This window comes from Fistularia commersonii, chromosome 16 (assembly GCF_037954325.1).
Source record: "Fistularia commersonii isolate RoL2024-O1a breed Wild chromosome 16, RoL_Fcom_v1.0, whole genome shotgun sequence".
Taxonomy (NCBI): Eukaryota; Metazoa; Chordata; class Actinopteri; order Syngnathiformes; family Fistulariidae; genus Fistularia; species Fistularia commersonii.
Window position 1 is genome coordinate 12,503,162 of NC_141299.1, and position 13,582 is coordinate 12,516,743.

The 13,582-nt window shown below is 39.7% G+C and overlaps 2 protein-coding genes and 1 long non-coding RNA gene across 3 annotated transcripts in view; all 3 read right to left on the bottom strand.

Moving 5' to 3' along the window:
* Window positions 1-3,111, bottom strand: part of p3h2 (prolyl 3-hydroxylase 2) — a 53,109-nt gene extending 49,998 nt beyond the window's left edge. Inside the window, exon 1 of the mRNA XM_086161604.1 lies at window positions 2,274-3,111. Within this exon, the coding sequence (XP_086017730.1) occupies window positions 2,274-2,699 (426 nt within the window). The 5' untranslated portion in view covers window positions 2,700-3,111. The remainder of the gene's footprint in view (window positions 1-2,273) is intronic.
* A 3,192-nt stretch (window positions 3,112-6,303) lies between these two features.
* On the bottom strand, window positions 6,304-8,229 carry LOC147225977 (claudin-1). Its single transcript, XM_086161330.1, has 4 exons — window positions 7,866-8,229; window positions 7,497-7,661; window positions 7,140-7,218; window positions 6,304-7,017 (listed from the first exon to the last, which is right to left on the bottom strand). Exons 1-4 carry the CDS (start codon window positions 8,065-8,067, stop codon window positions 6,861-6,863), a joined length of 603 nt encoding a protein of 200 aa, XP_086017456.1. The 5' UTR covers window positions 8,068-8,229; the 3' UTR covers window positions 6,304-6,860.
* Window positions 8,230-9,975: 1,746 nt separating this feature from the next.
* Window positions 9,976-13,334, bottom strand: LOC147225978 (uncharacterized). The gene is made up of 3 exons (XR_015107248.1): window positions 13,078-13,334; window positions 12,828-12,956; window positions 9,976-10,028 (listed from the first exon to the last, which is right to left on the bottom strand). It is a non-coding gene; the product is annotated as an uncharacterized LOC147225978 (long non-coding RNA).
* Between the last annotated feature and the right edge of the window lie 248 nt (window positions 13,335-13,582).

Genomic DNA, 13,582 nt, shown 5'->3' on the forward strand with positions numbered 1-13,582 from the left:
TTTGAAAAATAAGTGAGGATATAATGAATGTCACTGATGTTTATTTTTCTTGGAACAGTTGCAGTGTGAAACCCATTAGATTAGGGATACAGCTATGATGTGGAGCAGCGGAGCTCCTTGCCCTGAGGCGCCCCGAGCCCCTTTGATCCCCCTGCAGTTGGTGACTGCAGTGAAAACTGTGGCCAGTGGCAGAGATCACCGGAGTCCGTGAGGATCGAGGCCACTCACAGCAAATGAAATCTCCCTTTGATACCTGCAAAAGGTGGCACGTCTCCACCTTTTTTTTTCTATTTTTTTTTTTTTTTTTTTAGAAAAGCAAATAGACCACAACAGGAAAATAAAATATTTGCGATGGCTAAACGATGGGCGAGCTGGGGATATACGCAGCAACCTGAGCAACAGTTGATGACTGTGGAGGCACTCCGAACAGGCCCAATGGCAGCATTGTGCCACAGGCCGTCAGAAGGAGGGTGTCCAACATTGGAATGTTAAATACTTTAAGGAATGTTATTTATTTTCTCCAGCACCACAAAGTGCCTCAATACTAAGATGCATGTGAGGTTCTCTTGCTCACGTAAACACGCGCAGAAGCCTCAGATACCAGATGCGGTGCTGTGATCAGCTTACTAAGTGTCTGAGTCTGACTCTCGGCTGATATTCAACTCTATATCGCATCCTTCACCTTCGTGGCAAAATCATAATTACTTGCATGAGAGATATTTTTGAAGCTGTTAAATTATCAGCACTTTATAAACCAGCTCGTTCTTTCTCCCGTCTGAGTCAGAAAAGAGGAAGAAAAAAAAAATTGTCTACAGACATGAACAGAGCTTTTTAACATCCCGACAAGTCTGTGCGATGGAAGCTGTGTGTCATCACCCGGAAATTTGGAGCTGGTCAGTCTGCAGACGGTGGAACCTGACGGGGTCTGGATTCATATGAAAAGCTGGTGTGTGTTTCACATCTGAGCCCGCAACCGTTTAACTGATGAAGATATTAACACGCCACCACTGACCCCAAGGTCAGTTTTTTTCCCCCTTATTATCACGCTGCGCTTTTCTTAAAAGGCGATTGTCAGATTTGTGTCTGTGATACAAAACATCAAACTGATGCCAGATGAGCATTTTAAAATGAAGATATCAAAGTGAGCTGCTCCTGTGGGACGGAGAGGATTTACATGATCACAAAGTCTGAAATAGGAATTATTTGTATCCTTTCTCTCTTGTGTTATCTCAGTCTTGGTTTGTTCCCACGCCTGGCCATCAACAACATCCCAGCCAAAATATGGACCTCCTGGGACACACTGTTCTGGAAATTTGTAGGAGTGTAGAGCAAATAAGCTCAATTTCAGATGTGAGGCTGTCAGAGACAAGAGGCTGTTTGGAGCTGTTGCAGCCACGCAGAAAAAAAAAAAACAAGAAAAGAAAAAACACCTGTGCACGAAGACTTTGTTTACTCTTCCTCTCGGTGAGGTCTGTTCCACGCATCATTTAGGAGAAGTCGGAAAGGGCGCAAAACGAAAAAGCAGAGGAAAATGACCGAGGAGACCTTACATTTCTTTGAGCCAGTCGGCAGAAAGAACAATGCAAGTTGGGGAAAAAAATGAAAGTGAGGGTCAATGTGACTCTGTGAGTTGGAAATCTTGAAAGAAATATTCTAAGTGTTTCAAGACTCTGTGTTGCTTTAACTATTCCGGTTTCGAGCAGGACCTTTTTTAATTGACCAGCGAAGCTTAGCTATGTGCTATTTTAATATTACTTGTGGTTTTTTTTTTGTGATGATTTTGTGATGTAACATCAACATTTAGTCCATCATCAAAACAAATAGGCAAAGATGGCACGACTGTACCATTTCTGAAAACAAACAAACAAAGTGTCTGTTATTCAGATCTATTATATTAATGTCTGGACCCATTTTCTGACAAATTGGCAAATAATACCCAGAAACCAGTACTTTTGTCTGTATTCAGATGATTTTGACATCTGCGGACTATATAGGGGAGTATTGAGAATTGTGAAAGGCATAGCATTTACAGATATATTTTCAGACTTTTACATTGAATTAAGGTGTTTAAAAGTGTCTAATGCCAAAATCTACAGGGATATGAGTGGTGTCCGGGGATCATGGTGATCTCTCGCGGATCCATTTATTCTGACACAGGGGGTTTCTGTCCAGCCTCCATCCCATCTGCATCGCGTTGCTGGGCAGCAGCAGCAGCAGCAGCAGCAGCAGCAGCTGGATTTACCACAGATTCGGACAACAACAGAGCTCCATACCTTCTGATAAGCCAGTTGGAGGTAGTTATAAGGGATCCGCCGGTGGAAGTCCTGGACCACATCCTCGCTGACTTTGTGCACGGATTGCGCGCCGAGTTTTTCATCGATGCAGGAGTTCATGCACGCCGCTCTCCGGAGCACCACCTCGAAGAAGAGCAGGTCCGAGAAACTTGCGTGGAAGGGATGCTGGTCCTGGCACATCAACCGGCAGCGGACTCTGGTGCGTCGGGCTTCCCTGCAGCTGCTCAGCGCGCCTTCCATCAGGCGCACCACGCCGCCGTAGTCGCTCTTGTAGAAAGCCTGCACCGCGTCGTCGTACAGAAGGTCGAAGGGCTCCAGGAAGGCGGCGGCGGCGGCTGCGGGGGGTAAAAGGACGCCGAGAAGAGCCGCTGACAAGACGGCGACCGGTGGAAAGTTTGCATCCATCCTCGGCTCCGGGTTGAGAGTGTGAGGAGCAACGAGCTGGTTTGTCAGTCAACACAAGAAGCCCAAGCTCGCCTTCTCCATTTAAAAGCTCCTGGGGCCACAAAGATGCTCGGGACGGCGGAAATAATCTCTCTCTGGTCGGTGACACACATTTTGTTATGACCCCTCGCTTCTGGTTCCGGTGACTCCTCCCCACCCCCCACCCACCCTCCCCAAAGAAGGGACCGGTCAGAGCCGGTCGCGGCTCCCCCGACCGTGTGGGAGTTCCAGCGGCCCTTCAAGGACCCCCCCAGGGGCCCAGTGATCATATTGATGGATCAATTTTATTGACAGTTTAATTCCCCTCACCCACAACATTTGCATAAATGAATTTCAAAAAAAAAAAAAAAAAATGAAAGTATATAAACAAAAACTTATCAGCTGTCACACCCAAGTACACGAACTATCCAAACCACGTCGTTTGAATCGATTTTTTTTTAAAAAGGAATGTTAAACAAGGAAATGTAATTTAAAAACCAAATGTGATATGAAATCATTGAAACATAGAGAAACTCATTATTTCCCCAGAAAACCACAAGTTTCCAAATATAAATGATCGACTTTCTCACCGATAGAAACATTATTTAATGAAGTTGAAAATCTTAAAAGAATCGTATTGATGCTTTAAAAGGGGGTATTTCTGACTGAAATCCCACTGACGAGCAGTTTCCATTTACACGAGAGTGTCTCCATCTAGAGGTAAGTTTTAGTCGGTGACAGCTTGTAACGATTTAGATTTATGGTTTAAAGCCCATATTGACACCGAGGAAGTATTTACTACCTTTACTACTACTAGAAATCGATTGATATTGATGACAACAACAACAACAACAACAACAACAACAACAACAACAACAACAACAAAAATACTGATTCCAATAATAATAATAATAATAATAATATATATATTTTTTTTTTCTAGGCTTGACACAGAAGGGATGGATGTGCTTTTCTATAAATTTGTGCTTGGTAATTTGATGTTTTCATTTTTGTTTCACAGTCTTTTACAAGTGAAGGCCATTTCGCACTATAAGAAATAAATTGAAGCGATCAGCTGTGGTGATCACACCATCAAAACCTCCCCAAAAGGTTACATTGTAAACCAGAACTATGATCTTACATGACATTGTATCACTGCAAAAAAAAAAAAACGTGATTAGTTTGTAAACATGTCTATAATTAGAGACTTTCTACATATACTTCCTAAACATTAATTTGTGTGGATCTTGAGCCTGCTTGTTACTTTTTAAGGTGTAAACAAATGCCATATTGAATTGTTAATGTTGTAACACAACAGCCTCGCCACATCAAACCATATTGAAATAAAAAATATTTGTATTTCTTTGACTCCAGGGTGCTAAATTTGAGGTACAGTTATGTTCACAATGTGTGGTTTGAAAGAAGAAAAAAAAAGAACAATGTTATCGCTAAACATCAACTTCATAAACTCACCAAAAAGACTCACACTGACAGGCTGTATGAGTAAAATTTAATCTGTCCCTCCATGTTTCCATGTTTATATTGATCTTGTAATTCCAGAAAGATAAGCCCAATGTTTTGCAGAGGTTTTGTAGAGCGCTTCCATTACTGTCATGATTATTGAGTTTCATTCTAATTGTCATGACTGACTAAACAAAATCCCATTAAGATCGTCACAAATGTTATCTTTATAGAACATCTGTCACAACCATTACACTCACAGTGGAAGAAAGAAAACAAAGGTTACTTGAGTCCTTCAAAAGAATCCAAACGGGTTTTCCCAAAAGCCATGTTACATGTTTTGAATATTATGTAGAGGTAGTTTTAATCATGAGATATTTCTCCTAAAGAATTATCTGTTAAATATTTGTTGACTTTATTTTGGTAACCATATGCCTGAAAGACAGCAGCTTATCTTTCAGATCACTTCATTCTTTTAAATCAACATGCTACTGCTTTTCACTCCATTGATTCCATTTGCAGTAAAGGATCGGTCTTTTTCGGCAGACATTTTATTTGTCAAAGCGGAAAAAACAAGGACATTCAAATACTAACAGCAGCTCTGTTCCATATACTGTTTAAGCGAGCTGTATACCACCAGACCCTGTGAAGTGAAACCAACCCAAAAAAAAAACCAAATTCCACCCCCTGATTCTTACTTTACTATTATGTTTTTATATTTTTTTACCTCTGAGAATAATATGACTATAAGGACAAATTGACGAAATAAAAACAGAGCTACAATGACCACGAGACGGGGGCGTGAATTTATCAGTCGCTCGGCTTTGGACATGCATTCAAGGCCCTACAATGAAAAAACTCAGTTATCGGAGGTTCAATAAGTAAATCAGATTACAAAAAACATATTTATGTCAACCCCACTATGTTCTAGAGAGAAGGGAAATAAAACATGAAAATGTATGGCAGATTAATTCAATAGGCTCAGAGTTGGCAATTTTCTTTGATCAGAAATCACTCGTGTGTACTCTGTATGGAGATTCCAGTAAACTTCTACTTTACAAGAAATCTCATTAGTTAGGATGTGATGCTTGCAGTATTTTTAATCAGCACTGAGCTAAACATTGCAATCTAATGACCGTGTGTCACTTATCATGATACTTATAAACATTTTCCCATCAATTCGAAATTACAAACCAAAACAAATAGCATTTACTCTAAATACAGAGTGTGAATGGTGAGCTTGATATGACAGGAAGGAAACAGTCTCTGAATCAGGAAAGACCTCATTACTGGAGCATTGCTGATATCCTTACCCGAGAAATCTGCCTCTCTACGGAAAACAGGAATGTTTTACTGTAATTTTTGCTTAAAGAGACAAAATGAAACCAAAATAAAATACAAATACTGAACAAGGAGAACGGTTCATTATATTATTTTATGATTCCCTTGAGCTTGCTTGAATTTGGACACTGTATCAATGAAATGCCTGAAACTGCAATTATACACTTTCACAAATGTACTCGAGAAAATGAGTTCATTATGTGACTAAGCCTTCGTCACGTGGTTCAGTTCTGAGAGCTGAACAAATAGATCAAACACCTCAATATGAAACTGTGGTTACTCAGAGGAAATGGAAACAAACGCACTCAATATCAAGGAAACAATTATGTAACAAAAACAATAAAAGCGGTTTTAAAGTGATGCTTTTGAAAAAATAAATAAATAAATAAAAGAAACCAAAAAAAAAAAAACCCATAAATATAGGGACTTAGATGATCTTTTTCATCCATGCACTTGACAGAGCCGGCAAATCCTATAGAAATAGACAGAAATGCGTACAATACAGCAGCCTGCTGTTAAAATACCACTGTCTAAAACCTTTTGTATACAAAAAAACGTGTCGTCGGAAAATCTGGCGCCTTGTGTTCCCCAAGGGAGTAACACATGCTCACTTCAACCCAAACAAACACATTTTTTGTTGAATTAGCTTACATCCTTAGTCTTGACCATTTTTCCAGATTCTAAGACATTAACTGTGTTTATGGTATGGTTTCCACATTAGTGGTATGATAATAAAAAAAAAAACTCCACAACAACAATTTAGATAGAAAGCAACACTGAGGAAAACAATATACACATTTTTAATATTTCTTTTCAATATTTACAAACCTTCCAAAACATCATATGCTATGGAGAGCTCACAAAAGAAAGCACTCAAACAACTTACAAACATATATACATAAAATGCAAAGTATACAAAAAAGAGACTATTGATATTCTGAATCATAAACCAAATTCTTCGTATGTAAACAATTGAAAATTAACATGCACTTGGAAAAAAAATGTATTCATTTCACTGAAGATAGCCAGCCAGATAAGGGATAATGTATGGAAAGAAGGCACATTTCTTATCAGGAAAATGTAAGGAAAAATTAAATAGCTTGTTCTTTCAATTTTTTCAATTAAATCAATTAAAATATATAAATTACCAATCATAGCTGGATCCCGAGGCACAGTCATGCATATTCAACACCGCCTGGTGCTGAGTGTGATCCTCATCCAGTAATAAGTAAGGTACAGGAAGTGCTTTTTTACAAGTGCAGCAGAAGTTTTTTTTTTATGATCTCAGCAACGCAGCATTGTCCGATTGTCCCCGTTAGCCCCCACGTTCACTCTCCTCCACTAGACATAGTTTTTGGTGTTGGGAATGAGATGGTTGGAGCTTATGGATTGAGATTCTGTTGACCTCGAGCATCTTTGACAACTTAGAAAAGCTCCGCCGGCCATCGTGAGGAGGGCTCCGGCCCCACTGACAAACACCGCCTTTCCGAACTCAAAGCTGTGGAGAAAAATCATTTTTCTCTCAGTATGTTTGAGTCACACACAAGTTATGGAATAATAAAGTAACCTTATGACACCTTTGAGTGTGTGTGTGTGTGTGCGTGCGTGTGTTGAGTGTACCTTTGCAGACGATGGGATTCATTGAAGTTCTGAACAATCGTTTTGACATACCAGGAGATTATGATGAGAGCCAGCAAACCTAGACAAAACAAAAATACCTCTGATTATTTTCCAAGGTGATATACATTTTTCTTTTAAATATCTTAAAAGCAACTTCATGAATGGTAATAGGAGAGTTCCATTTCTGCTTTTTAAGAGCTAGTTTTGTCAACCTCAGCTACTCAGTAGGAATACAGAGAATTTCCATCAAAAGCTTTTAACGGGAATATAATACACTTATCAGTTATATGACGTGTCACACCTTGGTCGATCGGATCCACAATAACATCTTTTGACAATGTGAAAGGCCGAACACACCTGACACCATGAACATCAGCCCTCCGATCATGGCCACGGTGGATTTGTTCCTGTCCTTGCCGTCCATGAAGCGGGTGCACTTCATCCCCACCGTGGAGACCATCAGTGCCACGGAGGAGAGGAAGATGCTGAGCAGCATCACCGCCCTGGTGGCCTGGACCTCAGCTGGAGAGGGCAGCAAAAATGAAGCTATCAGACATGCGATTTCTGAGCGATAATTGCTTAGATCCTGGAAATACTGCACACTCAACAATGGGAACAATTTCTCAGAAAATAATAAATGGATGCAAAGTGAACGGCACTCAGTCAGATGAGGTCCCACTGGGTGAAGAGCAGCTTGAGCTGTTTCTGGAGCTGCGAGAAACTTACACGGTAGTTTGAGCAGAGACTCGTGGAATTCACAGGTGGTCCTCTCGTTGCCGCTGCAGCTCATCCACAAGCCCTCGTAGATCCGGTGCGCCTTGCCCTGAGACAGCCTCTTCCACTCAACCATGAAAGTCGCGGCCACCGTGGCAGCCAGACCCACCAGGGCGAGGAAGAACCCGAGGAGCTGCAGACCGGAGCTGGCCATACCGTCTGCCCAGCCGGAGGACTCACAGGAAAAGACAATCAAAACACTAAAAACGCAAGTTTATAAAAGCTTTGGCAAGCCAAAAAGTATAAAGATGAATTCAATAGAGGTCTGATCTGAATTAAGTTTCCCTGCTGCTGCCTAGTCCAGGGTTCTGGACTTGCGCCCTCTATTTATAGTCGCTTCCCGCTGACGCAGGAGTGAGAGGTCTCTCTCCCTCCACCTGACGAAGAGGATGGGAACGTCATCCCTCCAATATCACTTTTTTTTTTTTTTCCGGGGCAGGATTTCACCTATAATTTCACTGAGGTTTGATGCAATACAAAAAAAATGAAAAATAAAAAATAAAACAAAACAAACAAACAAACAAACAAGCAAATAAATAAATAAAAGAAAACAAAGAAAGAAAAATAGAGGAAAAAAAGAAAAAAAAAGCAACAAAAAAACTCAACAAAACCGAGTATGATAATAACAAATAATCTTAGACATGTGTGTTTTTGCTGATTTGGACGTGGGTAATGAGACATGCATGCAGATGAGCCGGTGAAATGTCTACAAGACGGTGGTGAGATTGGTGATGCTACATGGTTTCGAAACAGTGGCATTGAGGAAAAGACAAGAAGTGGGGTTGGAGCGAGTTAGATGTTCTTGCATCCAAGTCTGACTGAGATGATTTGGACATGTAGAGGAAAGATAGGGAATATATTAGGTGAAGTATGCTGAGGTTAAAACTGCATGGCAGGTGGTCTCAAGAAAGACCAGAGGAGATTTACAGACGGAGTGGAAGACGACATGAAGTTAGTTGGTGTGAGAAGTCCACACTGGGAATGTCATGGATTATGAGAGTAGTTTTGAAGATGAACCAGATTATCAAATGTTTTGATACAGCCACCACATACTATGTTCCCCACTCGTTGCTTTATAACCATAAGTGGGAATAAAGCCTTTATTCTGCAAGTCTGTGGAGGTGATATAAGCTCTTAAAATCATCCTCCAATCAAGAATGTGATGTATATTTTTTCCTTCTTGCTCCAGTTGTTTCATATTTGAACATCTCTGTGTAAACTAATGTGTGAAAGAATCCAAGAAGGAGACTTTAAGAGTCAGTCCTTACTGCAGAATTTGTGACATCAGTTATGCGGTTGGAGCATAAATTTAAGAAGTCCCCAAAAAACTATTGGATACAGTACACATTTTATTTTCATATTCATTATTTTTTGTGCATCTCTGTCACTGAAGATAATAACAGGGTATTATTTTCTTTTACTAACACAAATAGAAATATTTGTTATTTTTCCATTTGCTACATATCACAGTTAGTTACTGAATAAGGAATACAACCTTTCCTATGTGAGGTCTAAATACCACCTGAGATAAACTGAAACAATAAGATAAAAATGAACAAAAATCAGATGAAACAATAACCATTACTTGTTTAGGCAAATTTATCAATCAGTAAGTGACAATATCTACTTTTCCCTGAATTCATCTTAACCTGTGATAAATATTGAAAAGATAGTATCATGTCCCCACTTTCTGTCATTGCACAGTGATGTGCAGCGGAGATACAAGTCACAATACTGAAATTTACTGTTTGTCAGATTGGACAAGATTTACAGACGATTCTACAAGTGTCAATCACAACACAATGTGTCTTTTATACGTAATACAACAATCTTTCAGTGGTAAAGTCAGCAGACGTCTTTAGAAAGCTCTGGATTTTTACGCATGAGCTTGGAAGGTCACATGATTGGTCATGTGATGGATGGTGGGTTTGTCAAGTGAGCTGTGAATCCCTCCCAGCTGCCACCAGAAACAACACTGAAAAAAATATGCATCCATTACCGAAATATATTGAAAAGTTCTCATTGAAATCTTCTTTTCTTGGCAACTGGACTTAAATTTCTTCACCGCTTTCATCCCTTCGCTGTTTCACCTTTCATCCGAGAGGCTTCTTCAGTCTATTGAAAAGTATTTCAAACCAGATTCAAACCAGATTTAACAGACATCAAAAACAACGAAACAGAAATATTCAGCACGTGATAATTTTACAAATGAGCTTGAAGCACTTCATATCAGTCATAACGTGAGATTAAAACACATCTTACATGACTGGAACAGTAAAATAACAATAGAATAATGGAAAAATATCAATTTGTGGGGTCTTTCACCCAAATAAGTAAAGGTTAATATGCTCAATTGTCATTCGGCCCCTGTAATTACTTGTGTTTATGTGAACCCACAGTGTCTTCATTTTACCCAGACAATTACCAAATGATTTGACCATATTTGGTGAGGGGGATGCCAGTTCGTAAACACTCTAAATTTGTCTCTTAGATTGGATCTGTGTCCACCCTTTCCTGCAATAAGCTTAAATGAAAATATTTTGCAGCAATCTAAGTCACAGTTCCCGACTTTGCCCGAAGCGGACGATTTTCTGTCCCTCCATTACTCTTTAATGATGCACATTGTAATGTGTTTGAGTGTGCTACATAGAACACCCCTCCATTGTCTGGTTTCAAATTATAGCTATGACTCAGTTTTTTTCCGAGGAAGTCCTTGCTCTGAGTTTATAGGCCGCAGTGGAGCCAGATGGGCAGTTAACAATATCAGGAAAACCTCAGCTTCACACTTTCTACCCTGCTCAGAAAAAAACATTAAATAATCTAGCTTCAGAGTTTTGTGAATTTATAAGGAAATTTATATTGATGAGATATGCAGAGGTCTGCTCATCATGATATGTTGCATATTACAGAATACTCCCTTTCCAGTCATACTTTTCTGATCTATCTACCATAAGCTGTGAGAAAGAATGAATCATCTGTCCTTCATAGATAGGGGTCAGAGCTATTGTCACATTGTAATTCTAAACATCACACACATACTGATTCTGGTTCATTCATAAGGCGAAAGGTCAGGGGATCAACAGTTTTACTCCTTCAGAGATCATGACAATTTATCATGAAGACAAATCTACACTCCTGATGGTCCGAGTGATTTCTAAATTCACTTTGCAGAGCAAAATTTGGACAGTGAAGAGGCCATATTGAAGGAAATCTATAAAGGCCATGAATAAAGTGTTTTAAAAATGGTCTATGTTTTGGCAAAAGAAGAAATTCTTTATTTGGGTCAATGCTTGGCTCCTCAGAGATGGGAGTACTTGGCCAAGGGTTTGGTCAGAGACGTCATTGTCAACAAATTGCGTATCCTAGCATAATGGGTCTTTACACACACATATCTGTAGTTTATGTCTGTGGAATTTAAACAATTTAAACATCAGAGATAGGATCTCAATGTCATTGATGGAAATTAAGCAATTTTAGCGTATACACATGGAAGCACGTTACCTAAAGTGACCCTCCAAAAGAGAGAAGAAGCTGCAGACTTTATCAAAAATCAGCAGGCAAAACTAATTTCCTCTCGCAAGTTAAGCTCTTGGTGTTTGCAGGGTTATTAAATGTGAAATGCCTTTTTTTTTTGCTTTCTTTTTTTTTTTTTTTTTTAAATATGTTCTTGATTGTTTTCTGAGGAAACTGAATTCCCTTGACTTTACTGAACTCCTTGACCTCCTTGTTTTGTATTGGATCTCTGTAGCCAAATCAGACGAGTAGAAGGGACCGTGATAATCGGACCTTTCATTGCCCCCGGTCATTTTTTGAGGGGTTGGGGGGCTCCCATAACCTAAAATGCACTTTACTATTAATATTTTGTTGTTGGTACCATGATACCATGTGTGATTCATTGTCAACATCTTGACGCTTCCAATGCCAAAGAACTCCTGTGAGATTTGACCTGATGTTTCTAACAATTCCCAGCATTCTGCACACTGAGCATCACAGCTTCCTTTCTCTCAGAAACAAGGGGTGTATCCAGGGGCCTTTCAAACTTGATTTTTTTTTTTTTTCCATCATACTTCCTTTTGGCAGAGCATAAAGGGCAGGACTAGCTTGGCACTGGGTATGGTCTGGGTAGGCAAATGCTTTTGTGGATATTTTCTTTATTCTTTCTTTCTATGCCCCACTCTTGTCCCATTGATGCAAAATAGAAAATAGCAGACCATTCTTTAATATTCTCCATATTCTTCTATAATCTGGCATTTTATATCTTTATAAGTAAGTCTCATGGTGAGAGATGCAGATTTTAATAGTGCAAAACATCAGAAGAGGAGGCTATTGAATGTCTGAAAAAGAACCAGCTGTCAAAAGGATGAGGTGGTGCACAAAAACTGTCCTAAACCAAGAAGTTTGCATAGATGATAGCAACACTTTCAGCTGCAGCATCAGCAGGGCATGGAGTTTGGAAAGAGAATGCTGCCATTGTTGTTGTGCCTTTATGAATTTGTAGGAAAAAAAAATTGGGAAAGGATTGAAAGTTCCTCTGTGTTAAATGCAGGCTGAGAGACATTTCTGACCGCAAGGGAGATGAGAGAGAAACATTTCACAACACACAGAATGAGTACTTTATGTTGAAATTGAGCCTAATGTGGAAAAGCAAATGCTTTGTAGATGGACCGTATATCACTGGGTGATGGTGCACTCTTTTGGCTGGCACCTTGTATTACAATTACAAAAAGAAACAACTGTCAGCTATATCCCATTAATATCTTAAGCAATATGCGATCAGACATATTTGCATATACTTTTCCCGTTCTCTAGTCTGCAGTGCCTCTAAACACTAGCTGCCAGTCAGGAGGAAGTAATTTTTATCTCTTTAGTAGGGCCGTAGTTTAGAAAAGTCTAACTTGTCACAACTGGACGTACCTGGTGATGAATGACAGCTCCATTCCATTCAGCTGCTCCCACATTCATGGCCTGAAAGTGCACATTCACTGATAATGCGCTGCTCCACGGAAGTGGCATCAGGTTCATGCTTCCACTTACTCACAAAACCTGTTGAGTAGTAAATTTTATATTAATGCATGGACGTACGAACAAAGATATACAGTCCATCTTAAGGTAGCAATTCAGTTTCTCAGGAAATCATATTACATGGAGAAACACAATGACCTACCCAAAAGCATTTAATGTCACTGGTAGCCTTTGGTGGACATTGGTTGCAGCCTGGAGGAGGTTGCCGGACACTGCACGCCAGGGAGCGGGAATTCAAGACATGCAAACACAGTTTTTTTTTTTCTTTTTTTAAAGTTGCGTCAATAGGAACTAAACCTCTTAACACACAATTCTTGCCAAAATATTTAAGTCTTACACAACTTTTGATTTCAGATCCCCAGCTGCGATGCACCTTAGCCTTTCACAAGCTGCATGTTACTTTTCTGCTCACTGATACTGACAGGTGTCAAGTACTGTGTAAGATATCTGGCAAATAGGGGTGGTGTCCAATATTCTGGAGGCTGAATAGCCACAGAATGCTCAAGTATCAGTGCAATATTGAGGGCTTAAAATGTGAAGCAAAAATACAAACAAGCGTCCCCCTCTTTGGGTAACGTTTGACATAATGCAGCCGAGAACACAGTGATCTCAATGACGTCCACATGCAGTTATTTTGGGGTATCATC

Coding starts and splice junctions, on each gene's coding strand:
- LOC147225977 (XM_086161330.1), bottom strand. CDS start 8,067: ATGGCCAGCTCCGGTCTGCAGCTCCTCGGGTTCTTCCTCGCCCTGGTG. Junction 7,662..7,865: donor GTCTCTGCTCAAACTACCGT/GTAAGTTTCTCG, acceptor TGCCCTCTCCAG/CTGAGGTCCAGGCCACCAGG. Junction 7,219..7,496: donor GCTGATGTTCATGGTGTCAG/GTGTGTTCGGCC, acceptor TGTTTTGTCTAG/GTTTGCTGGCTCTCATCATA.